At 42.5% G+C, this 13,204-nt stretch overlaps 1 protein-coding gene across 1 annotated transcript in view; it reads left to right on the top strand.

Moving 5' to 3' along the window:
* The window catches only part of n4bp1 (nedd4 binding protein 1), an 89,381-nt gene that overhangs the window by 21,862 nt on the left and 54,315 nt on the right, over positions 1 to 13,204 (top strand). Inside the window, 5 exon segments of the mRNA XM_084317783.1 lie at positions 11,034 to 11,121; positions 11,124 to 11,182; positions 11,185 to 11,404; positions 11,407 to 11,536; positions 12,651 to 12,975. Of these exon segments, the coding sequence (XP_084173909.1) occupies positions 11,034 to 11,121; positions 11,124 to 11,182; positions 11,185 to 11,404; positions 11,407 to 11,536; positions 12,651 to 12,975 (822 nt within the window).

A 13,204-nucleotide genomic window follows, 5' to 3' on the forward strand; every position in this document is an offset into this window, starting at 1 on the left:
GGAAAAACTCATGAAGCAGCAGGAGGCGGAGTTTTCAGACTAACTTTTCAGATAACGGCAATTATTTGCTGTGTGACTGAGGATTATCGTCGGCGTTTCAGACCAGAATGGAGCTAATCATTACGTAAGTCGAACACTGAATGTATACTAATGTGCAAACATATATTGAAACTTTTAATATTTCTCATATGAAGCACATATGAATGTAAATAACAAGAGCCGCCGCGCTCGCGCCCCGGACTATAGGCAACAGAGGGGCTTCTTGCTCCGCCAGTTTCTGACACAAATGCGTCAAAATTGATTACTAATGTGAAAGATCGGATCGGGAACGATCGGAATCGGTAGATATTTAAAATCACATGATCGGGATCGGATCGGGGGCAAAAAAAGGCGATCGGGACATCCCTAGTTGTCACGGCTCTGGTCCCGCGGCGTGAGTGGACCCACTGTCTGTGAGTGACTCTGCTTTGGTCCAATCACATTCCCCATCCACAGTCTGCGAATCAGAGGCAGAGTAGGGCGGGTCTTCACAGCACGTCATGTGACATATGCGCCAATCGTGTGACAGCGGTGCTCCGTCGTTACAGCCTCGTCTGCACAGAGAATTCCACCCCAAAACGCTTGTCTAAACGCAAAATTAAAAGTGAAACCGCAAGACGACTTTTGCGGTTTCTGTTCACAAAACGCTCGTCTAAACGTAGCCTTAAATAACAAACGGCATTGCTTCGCTTCTTCGTCGACATGTCTGCTGCACATGTCCTTGTGTTTTCAACACAGATAATCTCCACATGCTTGTTGTAGAGAGGTGGAGTCGAGGCGCCGCTTACTTTAGTTTCATTGGAATGGAGGCGGGAAGGCGCCGCTTACTTTCGTTTCATTGGAATGGAGGCGCAAGATTTTGGAGGCAAAAATAATAATAATAATTATTAAAAAAAAATATTATTAATTTTTTTTTTAAACTTTGATTTATTTTTTTATGTTCGAAGCTTGTGCCATTGAACGAAGCTTCGAAGTATAAGACAGCCCTACAAAGACCACCTACTCGCTTTCTTCTCACCTCTCACTACCTCTCACCCTCACAACTCTCTGAATACACAATCTCTCTCTCAATACCACAACTCCAACTCCTACTCCGCTCAACTTACTAACCAAGTGGTTTTGTAGTGTGTGTGTGTCTGGGGTGTGTGCATGTGAGATGTGTGTGAACTAACGCTGCGCAGGTGTATTCTATCAGTACTAATCAGCTACCTAATTGACTCTACTCCTCCTGTGGCAGAAGTATCTCCCATCCTTTGCATATCCATGGCAGGGGGAGACCTGTCGCAACATATTCAGTACCAACACACACATACAGTATCAACACACACACACACACACCAGGCCTGGTAGGTACTCACATATTGTAAGATATAGGTTATTTTGTCGACTGCAAGTGTTGGCTGAACAGAGATGTTGAGGCAGAGTCAAGTTGGAATTCAGTTGGTAATAGCAAAAGGATGTTTACTTCTGAATCACAGGTAAAGTCATACAGATCTAGGGATGGGAATTGATAAGATTTTATCAATACGATTCCATTATCGATTTTGCTTATCGATCTGATTCCTTATCGATTCCTGCTAAATTTATAATTTAGATAAATTAATTGGAAATGCAACAGAACTAAGCTGGTTAGAATAACAACATGCAACTTGACATTTCTGATTGTCATTTATTGTTGAGCCCCCATGTCAGAAAAATACAAAAACTGTAAAAAAATAAATAATAATAATTTAACTATAGCCTACACTTAAATAAAATAATGTATTTGAGATTCTCTTCAAATGTATTTATTTTTTGAATTTTTTTATTCTTAAACTAATTTAATCTATTGAATAAGCACCTGTTGAATGTAACTACAGTTCAATATCTTAAACTAATTTAATCGATTGAACCGTAGTTGCATTCAACAGGTCGTTATTCCTCTGACTTCTCTGTCTCTGGTCTTTCAGAGACACACACACACACACACACACACACAGCTCCCTCCCCGGTCCCCGCTCGCCCCTGTCCTGTAAGGTATTGGCTTGTGTTGCTACACGGACATGTTTGTATGTTGCACGGTACTTCCTGACTTACCTACTAGTAAACAAACAGTCTACGTGATCACATGCTCTCCGTCTCTTATTATATGTGAACTAAAGAGTACAAGGTTTACACAACAGCCCCCACCCCCTTTTTTTAATTTTATTTGTACCTGTACTACCTGCTGTCAGTAGGGCTGACCTTCGAAGCTTTTTTTGGCAATCGAAGCTTCGGGGCCGAGCTTCGATTTTAATTCGAAGCTTCGAGGAAAAAAAAAAAAAAAATTGTTCATTTTTTTTTTTTTTTTTTTTTTTTTTATCTTATGTTGTGGGACTTGTACAGCACTTTCGTAAACGTTGTTGTTTTTAAATGTGCTCTATAAATAAAGTGGGTTGGATTAATTAATTAAGTAGCCCCTTTCGTGACTGACGCATCCAACAAGGTTTCACTCGGCTGTGTGATTTAATTCAAGGTGGATCGCTGTTGTCGTTTGAACAACTTCAGATTTCATGGGAACTACCAATCCCCCAAATCAAGAATGTTTAAGATGAATGAAGTAAGATTTTGATTATTTGAAATATGGCCTGTGTAGACTAAACTATGCACAGAATTATGTCAGTCTACAAGGTCCGGATTCTACATGGTCCGGCAATGTAGACCTTGTAGACTCCACTACAGACCAATTATCAGTGAATGTTCATGCATTTTTAAGAAGGGCAACTTCCACAAAAAAACAAAGAACTCACCAAAACATCTCAGTAGCACCTTATCTAAATGTTATATTTCATATATGGAGATTCATATTTATTTATGTATTGCATGCATTTCTACATTTTATTTCCTATTTTGTTTATTCATCCCAGTATCTTTCTTTCTTATGTGTGGAATTCTACAAGGTGCGCGCACACACACACACACACACCTACACACACACCTACACACACACACACACACACACACACTTACATTTAGTCATTTAGCTGACGCTTTTATCCAAAGCGACTTACAAGTTCTGTACGACAAGACAGCAAGAAGGGTACAACTCTATCAGCTGAGTAACAATGTTCATCAAAGTGTTGCGTGTTACAGTGTAGGTTAGTTTATTAGGACAAGTGCATGACAGTAAGGTTAGTCACGGTTAGATTTTTTTTTTTTTTTTTTATCATTTCAGATAATGGTTGAAGAAGTGAGTCTTTAGTCGACGGCGAAAGATTGGACGGGATTCGGCTGTCCTAACTGGGATGGGTAGTTCACACACACACACACACACACACACACACACACACACACACACACACACACACACACCTACCGAAAAAAAAAAAAAAAAATTGATTTTTTTGAATTTTTTGATTTTTAGATTTTTTTTTTTTTACTTCGATTTTTTTTTTATGTTCGAAGCTTGTGCCATCGAATCGAACGTTCGAAGCTTCGAAGCATTTAAGACAGCCCTAGCTGTCAGCTGTTATCTCTCTCTGTGAGCTTGATTAGCTAGCGTTAGCTCCGCGGCTAATCTTAGGTTACCCTGAATTAAATCAATGACTAGGTTCTAAAACATGGGGAATAGTTTTCACTGCACATAGAAACAGCCAAACAGCGGGAGCATTTCGGGAGCATATGACCAAAACCCAGGCAATTTCGAGCCCTTAACACTTTGCATGCCACGCCCGAGATTATTTCGGTTTACCCCCCGCGGGTTCAATGCCCACACCCGAGAATATTCGTTTTATTAGTTTTTTTTTTATTAGCGATCTGAAATCATATTGCATCAAGCAAGTCTGCCGTTGGACATTCAGCTGCCTCAGGTGCTCAGATGTGAAAAAAGCGCCCCCTATTGTCTCCCAGATGGTACCGTACTTTTCGCACTATAAGCCGCACCTGACTATAAGCCGCAGCAGCTAAATTGAATGATGTGTACATATATAAGCCGCACTGGACTATAAGCCGCAGGTGTTTTAATGTTTAATTACCATATGTAAGGGTTCGTGCACAGAGGGGATTGTCACAATACTGTCGGACAAATAACAAGAATTAACTCATTTACAAGTTGTATTAAGGGAACAGATAAATAACATTTCAATGCAGTAAAAAAAGCAATATTTTCGGGTTTGGTCCATATATAAGCCGCACCGTTATATAAGCCGCAGGGTCGAAAAATGGGGAAAAAAGCCGCGGCTTATAGTCCGAAAAGTACGGTAGTTCACCCTTTTGGATTGAACTCGATGCAAATGAATGAGAAAAAAAACCCGGCAATCCATGTTTTACTTCTCACTCATGCAACCGCCGTCTACCAGCTTCATGTTGGACTCTCGGAGCAGCGGGGAATATGTGTTTTACAGTATACACGGTCGATCAATAAACATATCGATTTTTTCGAATGGCGATCGGGAATTGGAATAAACCATTTGGATACCATCTGATCTCAGGTAAGGAATCTATGTTATCAGTATTAGGATAATCAGACTCGTTTTCACAGAGATATAAGCTTTTATGTGATTGTGTGTTATCGCTGTTTGACTGCGCGCCGTCAGGAAATAGGAGACTCGATTTTCGGCTCGCCGCAAGAGCGTGCGTGCGTACACATATACTATCGATAATCTAGCGTTTATTTGAAAACGATTCATGACATGGCAGAACAATGACAACGTTCTAGAATATTCCAGTAAAAGGCGATTATCATGGAAAGTGTTGTTTTTTTCCGTGAAATCGAGTGATTTTCAAAATGCTAGAAAACGGAAATGAAGCGATAAAAATCTGCCATGACAATGTTGACTGGAAAATGAGTCTTTGATAAGCGACGGGCAGATTAGACACATAGCCATAATTTAAAACATAGATTAGGCGATATTAACGTTAACATTGGAGTGGATGTGGGCATTCAAGGGGGTAAAAAGGAAAACACGGCTGGCTCTCAAAGTGTTAAGGAATCAAATAGTCTGCCATGGCTACATGCGTGGCGCTAACGTTATGCGCAAGTGTAGGAAAAACCTGGCAGCGATAAGAGGAATCGATAGTCACGGAGGCATGCGATTCCAGGAATCGGACAATTAGGAACCGGCTCCCAACGGGAACCGGTTTTCGATTCCCATCCCTATACAGATCTGGACCCAGTCTGCATGGAGCCTCACACAGGAGCACACCAATTGCAGACAGTGCTGGACAAATGCAAAATACATAGCTTTTATACCTTATGAGTACATGCATGTCAGAGACGATGATTGATGGTAGGTAGGTAGGTTTTGCTTAAGTTTGGAGTGTTGTCACACCATATGGAACATGTGATTTTGGTAGCTCGTTTATATTATTATTATTATTATTATTATTATTATTATTATTATTATTATTATTATTATTATTATTATTATTATTATTATTATTATTATTATTATTATTATTATTATTATTATTATTATTATTATTATTATTATTATTTATTATTATTATTATTATTATTATTAACCTTTATTTACCCAGGGTGTAGGAGCCAAAGCTATATATTTAGGTTATTGTATTGTATGAATGTTTATATGTTTATTTTTATAACCTTACATTGAAACGGCATTAGGGATATTGATTGGATTTAGATAGTCATTGAACCGTCTTATTTGTCATAATAGAACATTTGTGATGTCACAGTATGATGTCATAATAGAACATTCTAGAACATTTGTGATGTCACAGTATGATGTCGTAATCGAACATTTGTGATGTCACAGTATGATGTCATAATCAAACATTCTAGAACATTTGTGTATCTATATATATTCAACAATTCTCGCTTACAAAACCAAAACAGTGCTTTTCGACAGAATTCTAGTTAGTGACAAACCAATGGCTTCCTAAAAATGTGGACTATTCCTTTATGGAAAAAACTTTACTATCATGGACACTGGACACCTATGGCTTTTTTATCCAATTTGTTTCTGATGGGTTTCACAAGCTCTAGTGTTACATAACCTGGGCAACCCATAGAGAAGCAACAGAATGTAACAATGACCGCAAAAACACCAGTGTTCCATTATGAAGTGGCTGCGCAAGGCTGTTAAACTTGCAAAAAGGACATATGCTGACAAAATGGAGGCACAAATGGCACAGAATGACACAAGAGGCTTATGGCGGGGACTGAGGACGATAACTGACTACAAAGTCAACGCCCCCTCAATGGGGAGCGACGACGCCTCTCCTGGACCAGCTCAACTCCTTTTACGCGCGGTTTGGTGCAGACAGTGGCGCCGCTAGCTCAACGGCTAGTGACGTCACTGGCGCGCCGGCTGTTGTGGAGGGGGGGGGGACGCTCTCATTGTCTGTACACAGTGTGAGAAGAGCATTTATGCAGGTGAACACCAGAAAGGCTGCTGGCCCAGATGGAATAACAGGACGCATACTTAAGTCCTGTGCTAACCAACTAGCCCCTGTGTTCACCACCATATTTAATCGATCCCTGGCGGAGTCAGTGGTCCCTGCCTGCTTCAAGATGTCTACCATTATCCCGGTACCAAAGAAACCCTTCCCAACAGGTCTCAATGACTACAGACCGGTGGCACTCACCTCTGTGGCCATGAAATGTTTCGAGAGGCTGGTCAAGGATCACATTTGTGCCTCCCTCCCCAGTGATATGGACCCTATGCAATTTGCATACAGGCCAAACAGGTCCACTGATGATGCGGTCTCCCAAGTACTGCACAGCACCCTCTCTCACCTAGACCGCCAGAAGGGGGGCTATGTGAGACTGTTGTTCATTGACTACAGCTCAGCGTTCAACACCATAGTCCCCACCAGACTGGTGGACAAGCTGATCGAGCTGGGTCTGAGCTCCGCTCTGAGCGCCTGGATACTGGACTTTCTGAGCGAAAGGCCCCAGGCGGTCAGGGTGGGGGGTCAGACCTCCAACACCATCACCCTGAGCATCGGGTCCCCCCAGGGCTGTGTTCTGAGCCCCCTGCTGTACTCACTATACACACATGACTGTGGCCAAGTTCAGCTCCAACTCCATAGTGAAGTTTGCGGACGACACAGTGGTGGTGGGGCTGATCTCAGACAATGACGAGAAGGCCTACCGGGAGGAGGTTGAGGTACTGGAACGCTTGTGCCAGGACAACAGCCTGCTCCTGAACATTGGTAAAACCAAGGAGCTGATCGTGGATTTTAGGAGGAGACAGCAGGAGACACACGCACCACTGAGGATAAACTGGGCTACCGTGGACAGGGTGAGCAGCTTCAAGTACCTGGGGGTCCACATCTCAGAGGATCTGACATGGACAACACACATAGACTCAGTCGTAAAAAAGGCGAAGCAGCGCCTCTACCACCTGAGACAGTTAAGGAAGTTCAGAGTATCTGGGAAGATACTCCAGTCCTTCTACTCCGGAGCTGTAGAGAGCATCTTGACTGGAAACATCACTGCCTGGTATGGAAACAGCACGTCACAGGACAAGAAGGCCCTACAGAGAGTGGTGCGCTCAGCCGAGCGTACCACAGGTATTGCACTACCAACTAGGGGTGGACGGTATAAACGGTATACGGTATAAACGGTATGAATTTGCTCTACGGTATGGATTTTGACTATACCTTGTAACCGGTAGCAGCTCTAAAATAGCAATGACGTCATGTAACCACAGCGCGACTATTTCACTCGCATTTTCCCCTAAAAATTGATAGAATTAGTCATAGATAATAGATATGTGCAAACTGGAAAAAGTTATTTAGGAGGCTTCGCGCAGTGGGCGTGTCAACACGCAATTGTCATTTCATAATAAACACGTATCACCGCGACGCACAGCAAGTTTCAATTTCAGTTCCTGGCATTTTTAACCAGTGGAGAAAGGTAAGATATTTCCCTATCGTTTTTCTTGTATGAATTATTCTACGTTAATAAAACATACCTGGTGATCAACTACAGTTTGCTGTGAACATTATGATGTGTAGTGTAACGTGTTCTGACGGCTGGGCAGCGCAAGCTGGATGTTGGATTTTGCTAGAAGCATATGCAGCTGCAGAGCCGCAGAATCCACCATAACCCACCCATCTGTACCGGCACCGTGCAGTACTCCAATTCAGCCATTGGCAATTCAGCTGTTGGGTGGGGGGCGCTGTTGAGCGGTCCCCAGATAGAGCCTTAAAACAGCTGAATCTGCTGCTCTGCAGCGACATACTCTTTGCAAATAAGTCGTTGCGAGGTGGAGAGAGTCATCACGCAAACCCACGATAATGTTGCCGTCTCTCTCTGCCAAATTTCTCAGTTCTTCGCTTGATATAATTAATACAAATGTCCAATATAACGGAATTCGTTAGCTCATAAAAATGTGATTATAACAGAATGCTGTTTATTAATGTCGGGCGACTGCCCACAGACACCCATTTGATTTAAAGTCGGCAGCAGCACGGAGTCTCTGGACTTATTTTATTTGGAATATAATGACTATACGCAAAAGTAGCCTAGTTTTAAGTTAAAATATTATAAATCTACATGCCTTGAGGATGTCATTATTTATGTAGCCTGCCTATCAGGCAAAAAAAAAAATTCTAACGGAAACACTGATACCGTGATATATACTGTTACCGTCTATGCTTCAAATTATACCGTGATATAAATTTTAGACCATACTAAACCCCTACTACCAACCCTGCAGGTCCTATACAAAAAGAGGTGCAAATCCAGAGCCTGCAGGATAATGAAAGACCCTCACCACCCCAACAACAGCCTGTTCATGCTGCTGCGGTCAGGCAAACGCCTGCGAACACCAGTAACTAGGACAGAGAGACTTCGGCTCAGCTTCTTCCCCCAGGCCATCAGAGCCTTGAACACTGAACTCTCCACGCACAAGCACACATGAGCACACACACAACACACACACTGTACACGCTCACACACTAGCAGCCACTTTAACACTATGATCGCCGGGAACGAGTTTTCACGTCATTCAGAGCCATGCTCATTCTGCTGAAGACGCCATAACTCGTCTTTGATGTCAATATTTAAAAAATCTGTCATCGAAATCATATTTCCTTTCCGGAGCTCTGAGACACAGTGCTGATCTCCTCTCAACTCTCTAGCGGTTCAAGAGCGCCATCTGGTGGCCGATCGGCAGATCGCCAACCGGATATTAACCTTTGAACCAGTAGTACTCATCCAAATGTGGTCCGGCCACTCTCTATAGCTCCCGCGACTCCATCTTGAAACACTGGATAATAGATTGCTCGCCCTAACTCAATAAACAACGTTATTTGGACGTATATACTATTATACAACCTGGAAATGGATCGGGCATTTCTACATCCCATAATCGAAAACGGTCTACTCCACGCTGATCGTCCAATGGCGCGAGGAACATACGGTAAGATTCAGCGTTATTTTCTAACGTATTCCATATAAACTGCTATGATGAACATATGACCCACTCTGGATGAATCATCTAACGCTGCCCACGGAATTATAAACGATCCCCCGCCCATCCGGTCATCATCAGATCATACGTAGATCATTCTAGAAGTACGTCCAGTTGAAATTTTTCATCTCGCGCCGATCGCTACCAAACTGTATTTCATCATCAATATAATGCATTTAGGGCTATAAATCACGTTCTGAAGAAAGCTGCAGAAAACGATAAAAACACTTATACTTTAGACCATATTTTAGTATGAATATGTGAATGAAAAAGTTTAACGTTGCTACACCCTGAACAATACATATAGGACATTGAATGGGCCATAATAATGGCAATGTAGCAATAGAATTTAAAAAGTTATAGCCCTGCAAAGAAGGGGAACTTCTCCATAGACAAATAGAGCTGGCGAGGGATGGTAAATTATGAATTTAACCCATGGCGATCAAAGTGTTAACATGAGCACACACACACTCATGCTGCACACGCTCACACTTATGGTCACTTTACAGAAGGAAAGGTCACTTTAAGAATAGTATAGTATAGCTTGAGATTGTATAATATAGCATTGTATAGCAGTGTACATAAAGACCCAGTGCCTCATCCGTAGCTAACAGTGTATTGCACTACCACAGGACCTAGCATGTCCTACCATGCTCTGTAAATAACTCATGTACAGATACCGTTATGCCCTACTTTGTTTACTTGTTTTATTGCACAATGTCGTTCTATTGGATTCTTATTATATATTACTATTGTATTATGCACATCGTTGCGGGCAAGACCCCCCGCATTTCATCGTATACTTGTATGCCGTGACAAATAAAACTCTTGTATCTTGAGGTCAGGCCTTTCCCATCAAGGCTAGATGATAATGTGGCAGACAGGGCGTGTTGCATTCAAAGAGACAGGGTTGACTGCTCTCATATGCTGCATTCCAGAAAGTTGGAAATTCCAACTCCCTACCAGGAAAAATGCAGTCCAACCGGCCTGGAAGTTGGAATTCAAAGTGGGAACTCGGGGCGTCATTTAAAAATGTCTCAACATTATCTGTTGTCATCTTAGAATGGGCGCCATACACTGTAAATATAGTTTTAACATGATTTGATTTTTAGAATACAGTGTTGAGCTCAAGTATCAACATAATTGTGTGGTAATTCAATTCACAATTCCTCTGCATATATAATGTTAGTGTTGAGAAACCTGCCACACAAACATCAGCCTCTTGCGGGCAGCCATGTCCTGAGGTTTCTCAGGGCGTCATTTGTTGGCCAAGCTGTAACGTCGTAACTCGTCATCATTATCACCTAAAGAGTTGTTTTTGAGATGACGAAACGTATATTTTGTGATCTGCAAAGTTTTTCAGAGCTGGATCAAGGTAAATAATTATGACTTCCCAACTTTTAATGGAACATGGCAATAATGCAACCTTTTGGAGAGAAGTTGTTTTTACTATTTAATATAAGTTGACATTATTTCCAGTATTTTTTGTATTGTATTAATGACATCCCTGGTTCTGTACTATAATGATACTAATTATCATCTCCACACCTATATAATACATCTCTATTCTACTCTACTCTGGCCCAGACACAGGGTCACCATGCCCAGGGTCTCGCCACCGGGCCGGGTGAAGCCGACCAAGACCGCTCCCAGAGCAGCACCCCAGTCACGGAACTCTCAACCGCATCCTGGACACCAGCTTTGAGGAAAGGGGGTCACGAGTGGAGCTGGGGGTGGTGGTGGATATAGGGTAGGAGGCGGGATAGGATTGTCCCCTGATGTGGTACTCATTAACGGGGCACGGCCCTCGCACAAGCGGCGCTCGTCAGACAGTGAGACGCGGGACACTAAACGACAGTACTCTCTGGAGCGGCCAGACGAATCGCTGGAGAGAGAGAGGGAACGAGAGAGGGAGAGCAGGGGTGTCGGCAGCAGCTGCAGGTCCAAAACGCCCTCCTCCTTTCCTCCTCCTCCTCTTCCAAAGCCAACACTGTGGTTCCCATCACGCTGGACACCAACGATGGAGCTGGAGAAGATGGAGAAGCTGTGAGCCGAGAAACCAACCTGCGCTGCTTGGTTAACTTTTTCAGGTGACAAATATATATAATAATCATAATGTTTTCCATTTTTACCGAGGACTTGTTTTTAGTGTGCAACTTGGACATAATGGTTTGCAAAGTGTCTGCATAGTCCTGCCTTCCTCAATCGCTGCGGTTACATGCACAATATTTCCTCAACCTGATTGAAATCATTCAGATTGGACATCAACTGTACATGGCCCAAAGCATGTAATCAGAAGATAACTTTTTGACATGCTCAGAACTGCCTACATTTGGCTCCTCTTGCATTCCGCTGCTTATTACTTGTTCTTTTCAAGCTTTTCAAACTTCTTTACCCCCAGCTGTAATGTAAAGTCTTTCGCAAATAATATTTTCAGCAGCTTTCACAGAGGCTGGTGTGAGCTGGGTAGTGTAGTTTTATGAAATTCCATTGAAAGCCCTCGGTCTCCTCTGTTTAGGACTACACCACTTTCATGACACGTTATTTCCTCACGGCTAATTCATCCGGTTTCCGCCGGGATGTGCTGATATATTTATGAACTCACTTAAAATCATTGGTAAACAAACGTAGTGCTGAAAATATACACTTTGACTGCTGTTTCGAAAGGGTTAGGGTCTTTACTCTTGGCTACATTTGGGGGAAAACGCAACATTAATTAATACGGACTGTATTGATCTATTTATGATGTGATATTAAATACAGCCCTGTACCGGGCCCGTCAGGCTTAAGAGGTTCAGTCAATCATTTAATTTCATTCTGTTAATACATTCACAATGCATATTGCCAGACTACTCATACTTGTACTATTTAAACCACACTCATATTCTATTAAACCACTGGCTAGACTGGTTTATTATCATAATGTATTCATACACGTACCACTGTATATAATAATACTGTACATACATTAGCTTAGCATATTCACTCTGTAGCTTCTTCGTATATACTCCACATATACACATGTTATACTGTATACTGCAATGCACTTCTGCACTCCTTTGCACTAGGAACAGTAAATTAGATGTCAACCCAATTTAATTGTACTCTATACTTGTCCAATGACAATACATTGACTCTAATTTCTCCTCTACTCCCACTCTTGACGTCCACAACATACATGTGCTAATATTATATTTCCTTCAGAACCATGGGCTACCAGCAGGAGGTGGTGGAACGTGTCGTCAAGGAGATGGGACAGACGGAAGACACCTTCCTGGTCCTTGAGAGGATTGTTCAGGAGGCGAACCGCTGTGAAAAAGGGAAAGGAGGAGGAGCAGGCACAAAGTCTTCCTCTCCACGCTCAGAGGAAACTCCCTCCTCCTCTTCCACCATGGTATGTCGTAGCCGGGAGAAGGAGCGTGGGCTGAACCGGGCCAGGGAGAACATTAAACCCGGCCTGTACAGCAGCTGCAGTAACGGGCTGGGCCACCGGAGGCAGTGTAGTGGCAGCGAAACCAGCACTCAGCAGGTACCATTGAGCCCTGGAAAAGTTGTACGTTGTAAATAGTAGCTTCTAGATCACATCGACCTTGTTGCTCAAGCTGCAAAGCTGTAATGACTCATAGTTTTCACCTAAACATTTTTACAAACCTGTTGTTTCTAAACAGCTGTCCATGTAGCTATGCTTCATATCACCACTGGAAAAATGTATGTGTTCAGTGTGATGAACTCTATCCCCTGGGCGACAATATGACATT

Source organism: Notolepis coatsorum, assembly GCF_963971535.1.
Source record: "Notolepis coatsorum genome assembly, chromosome: 6".
NCBI classification, from domain to species: Eukaryota; Metazoa; Chordata; class Actinopteri; order Aulopiformes; family Paralepididae; genus Notolepis; species Notolepis coatsorum.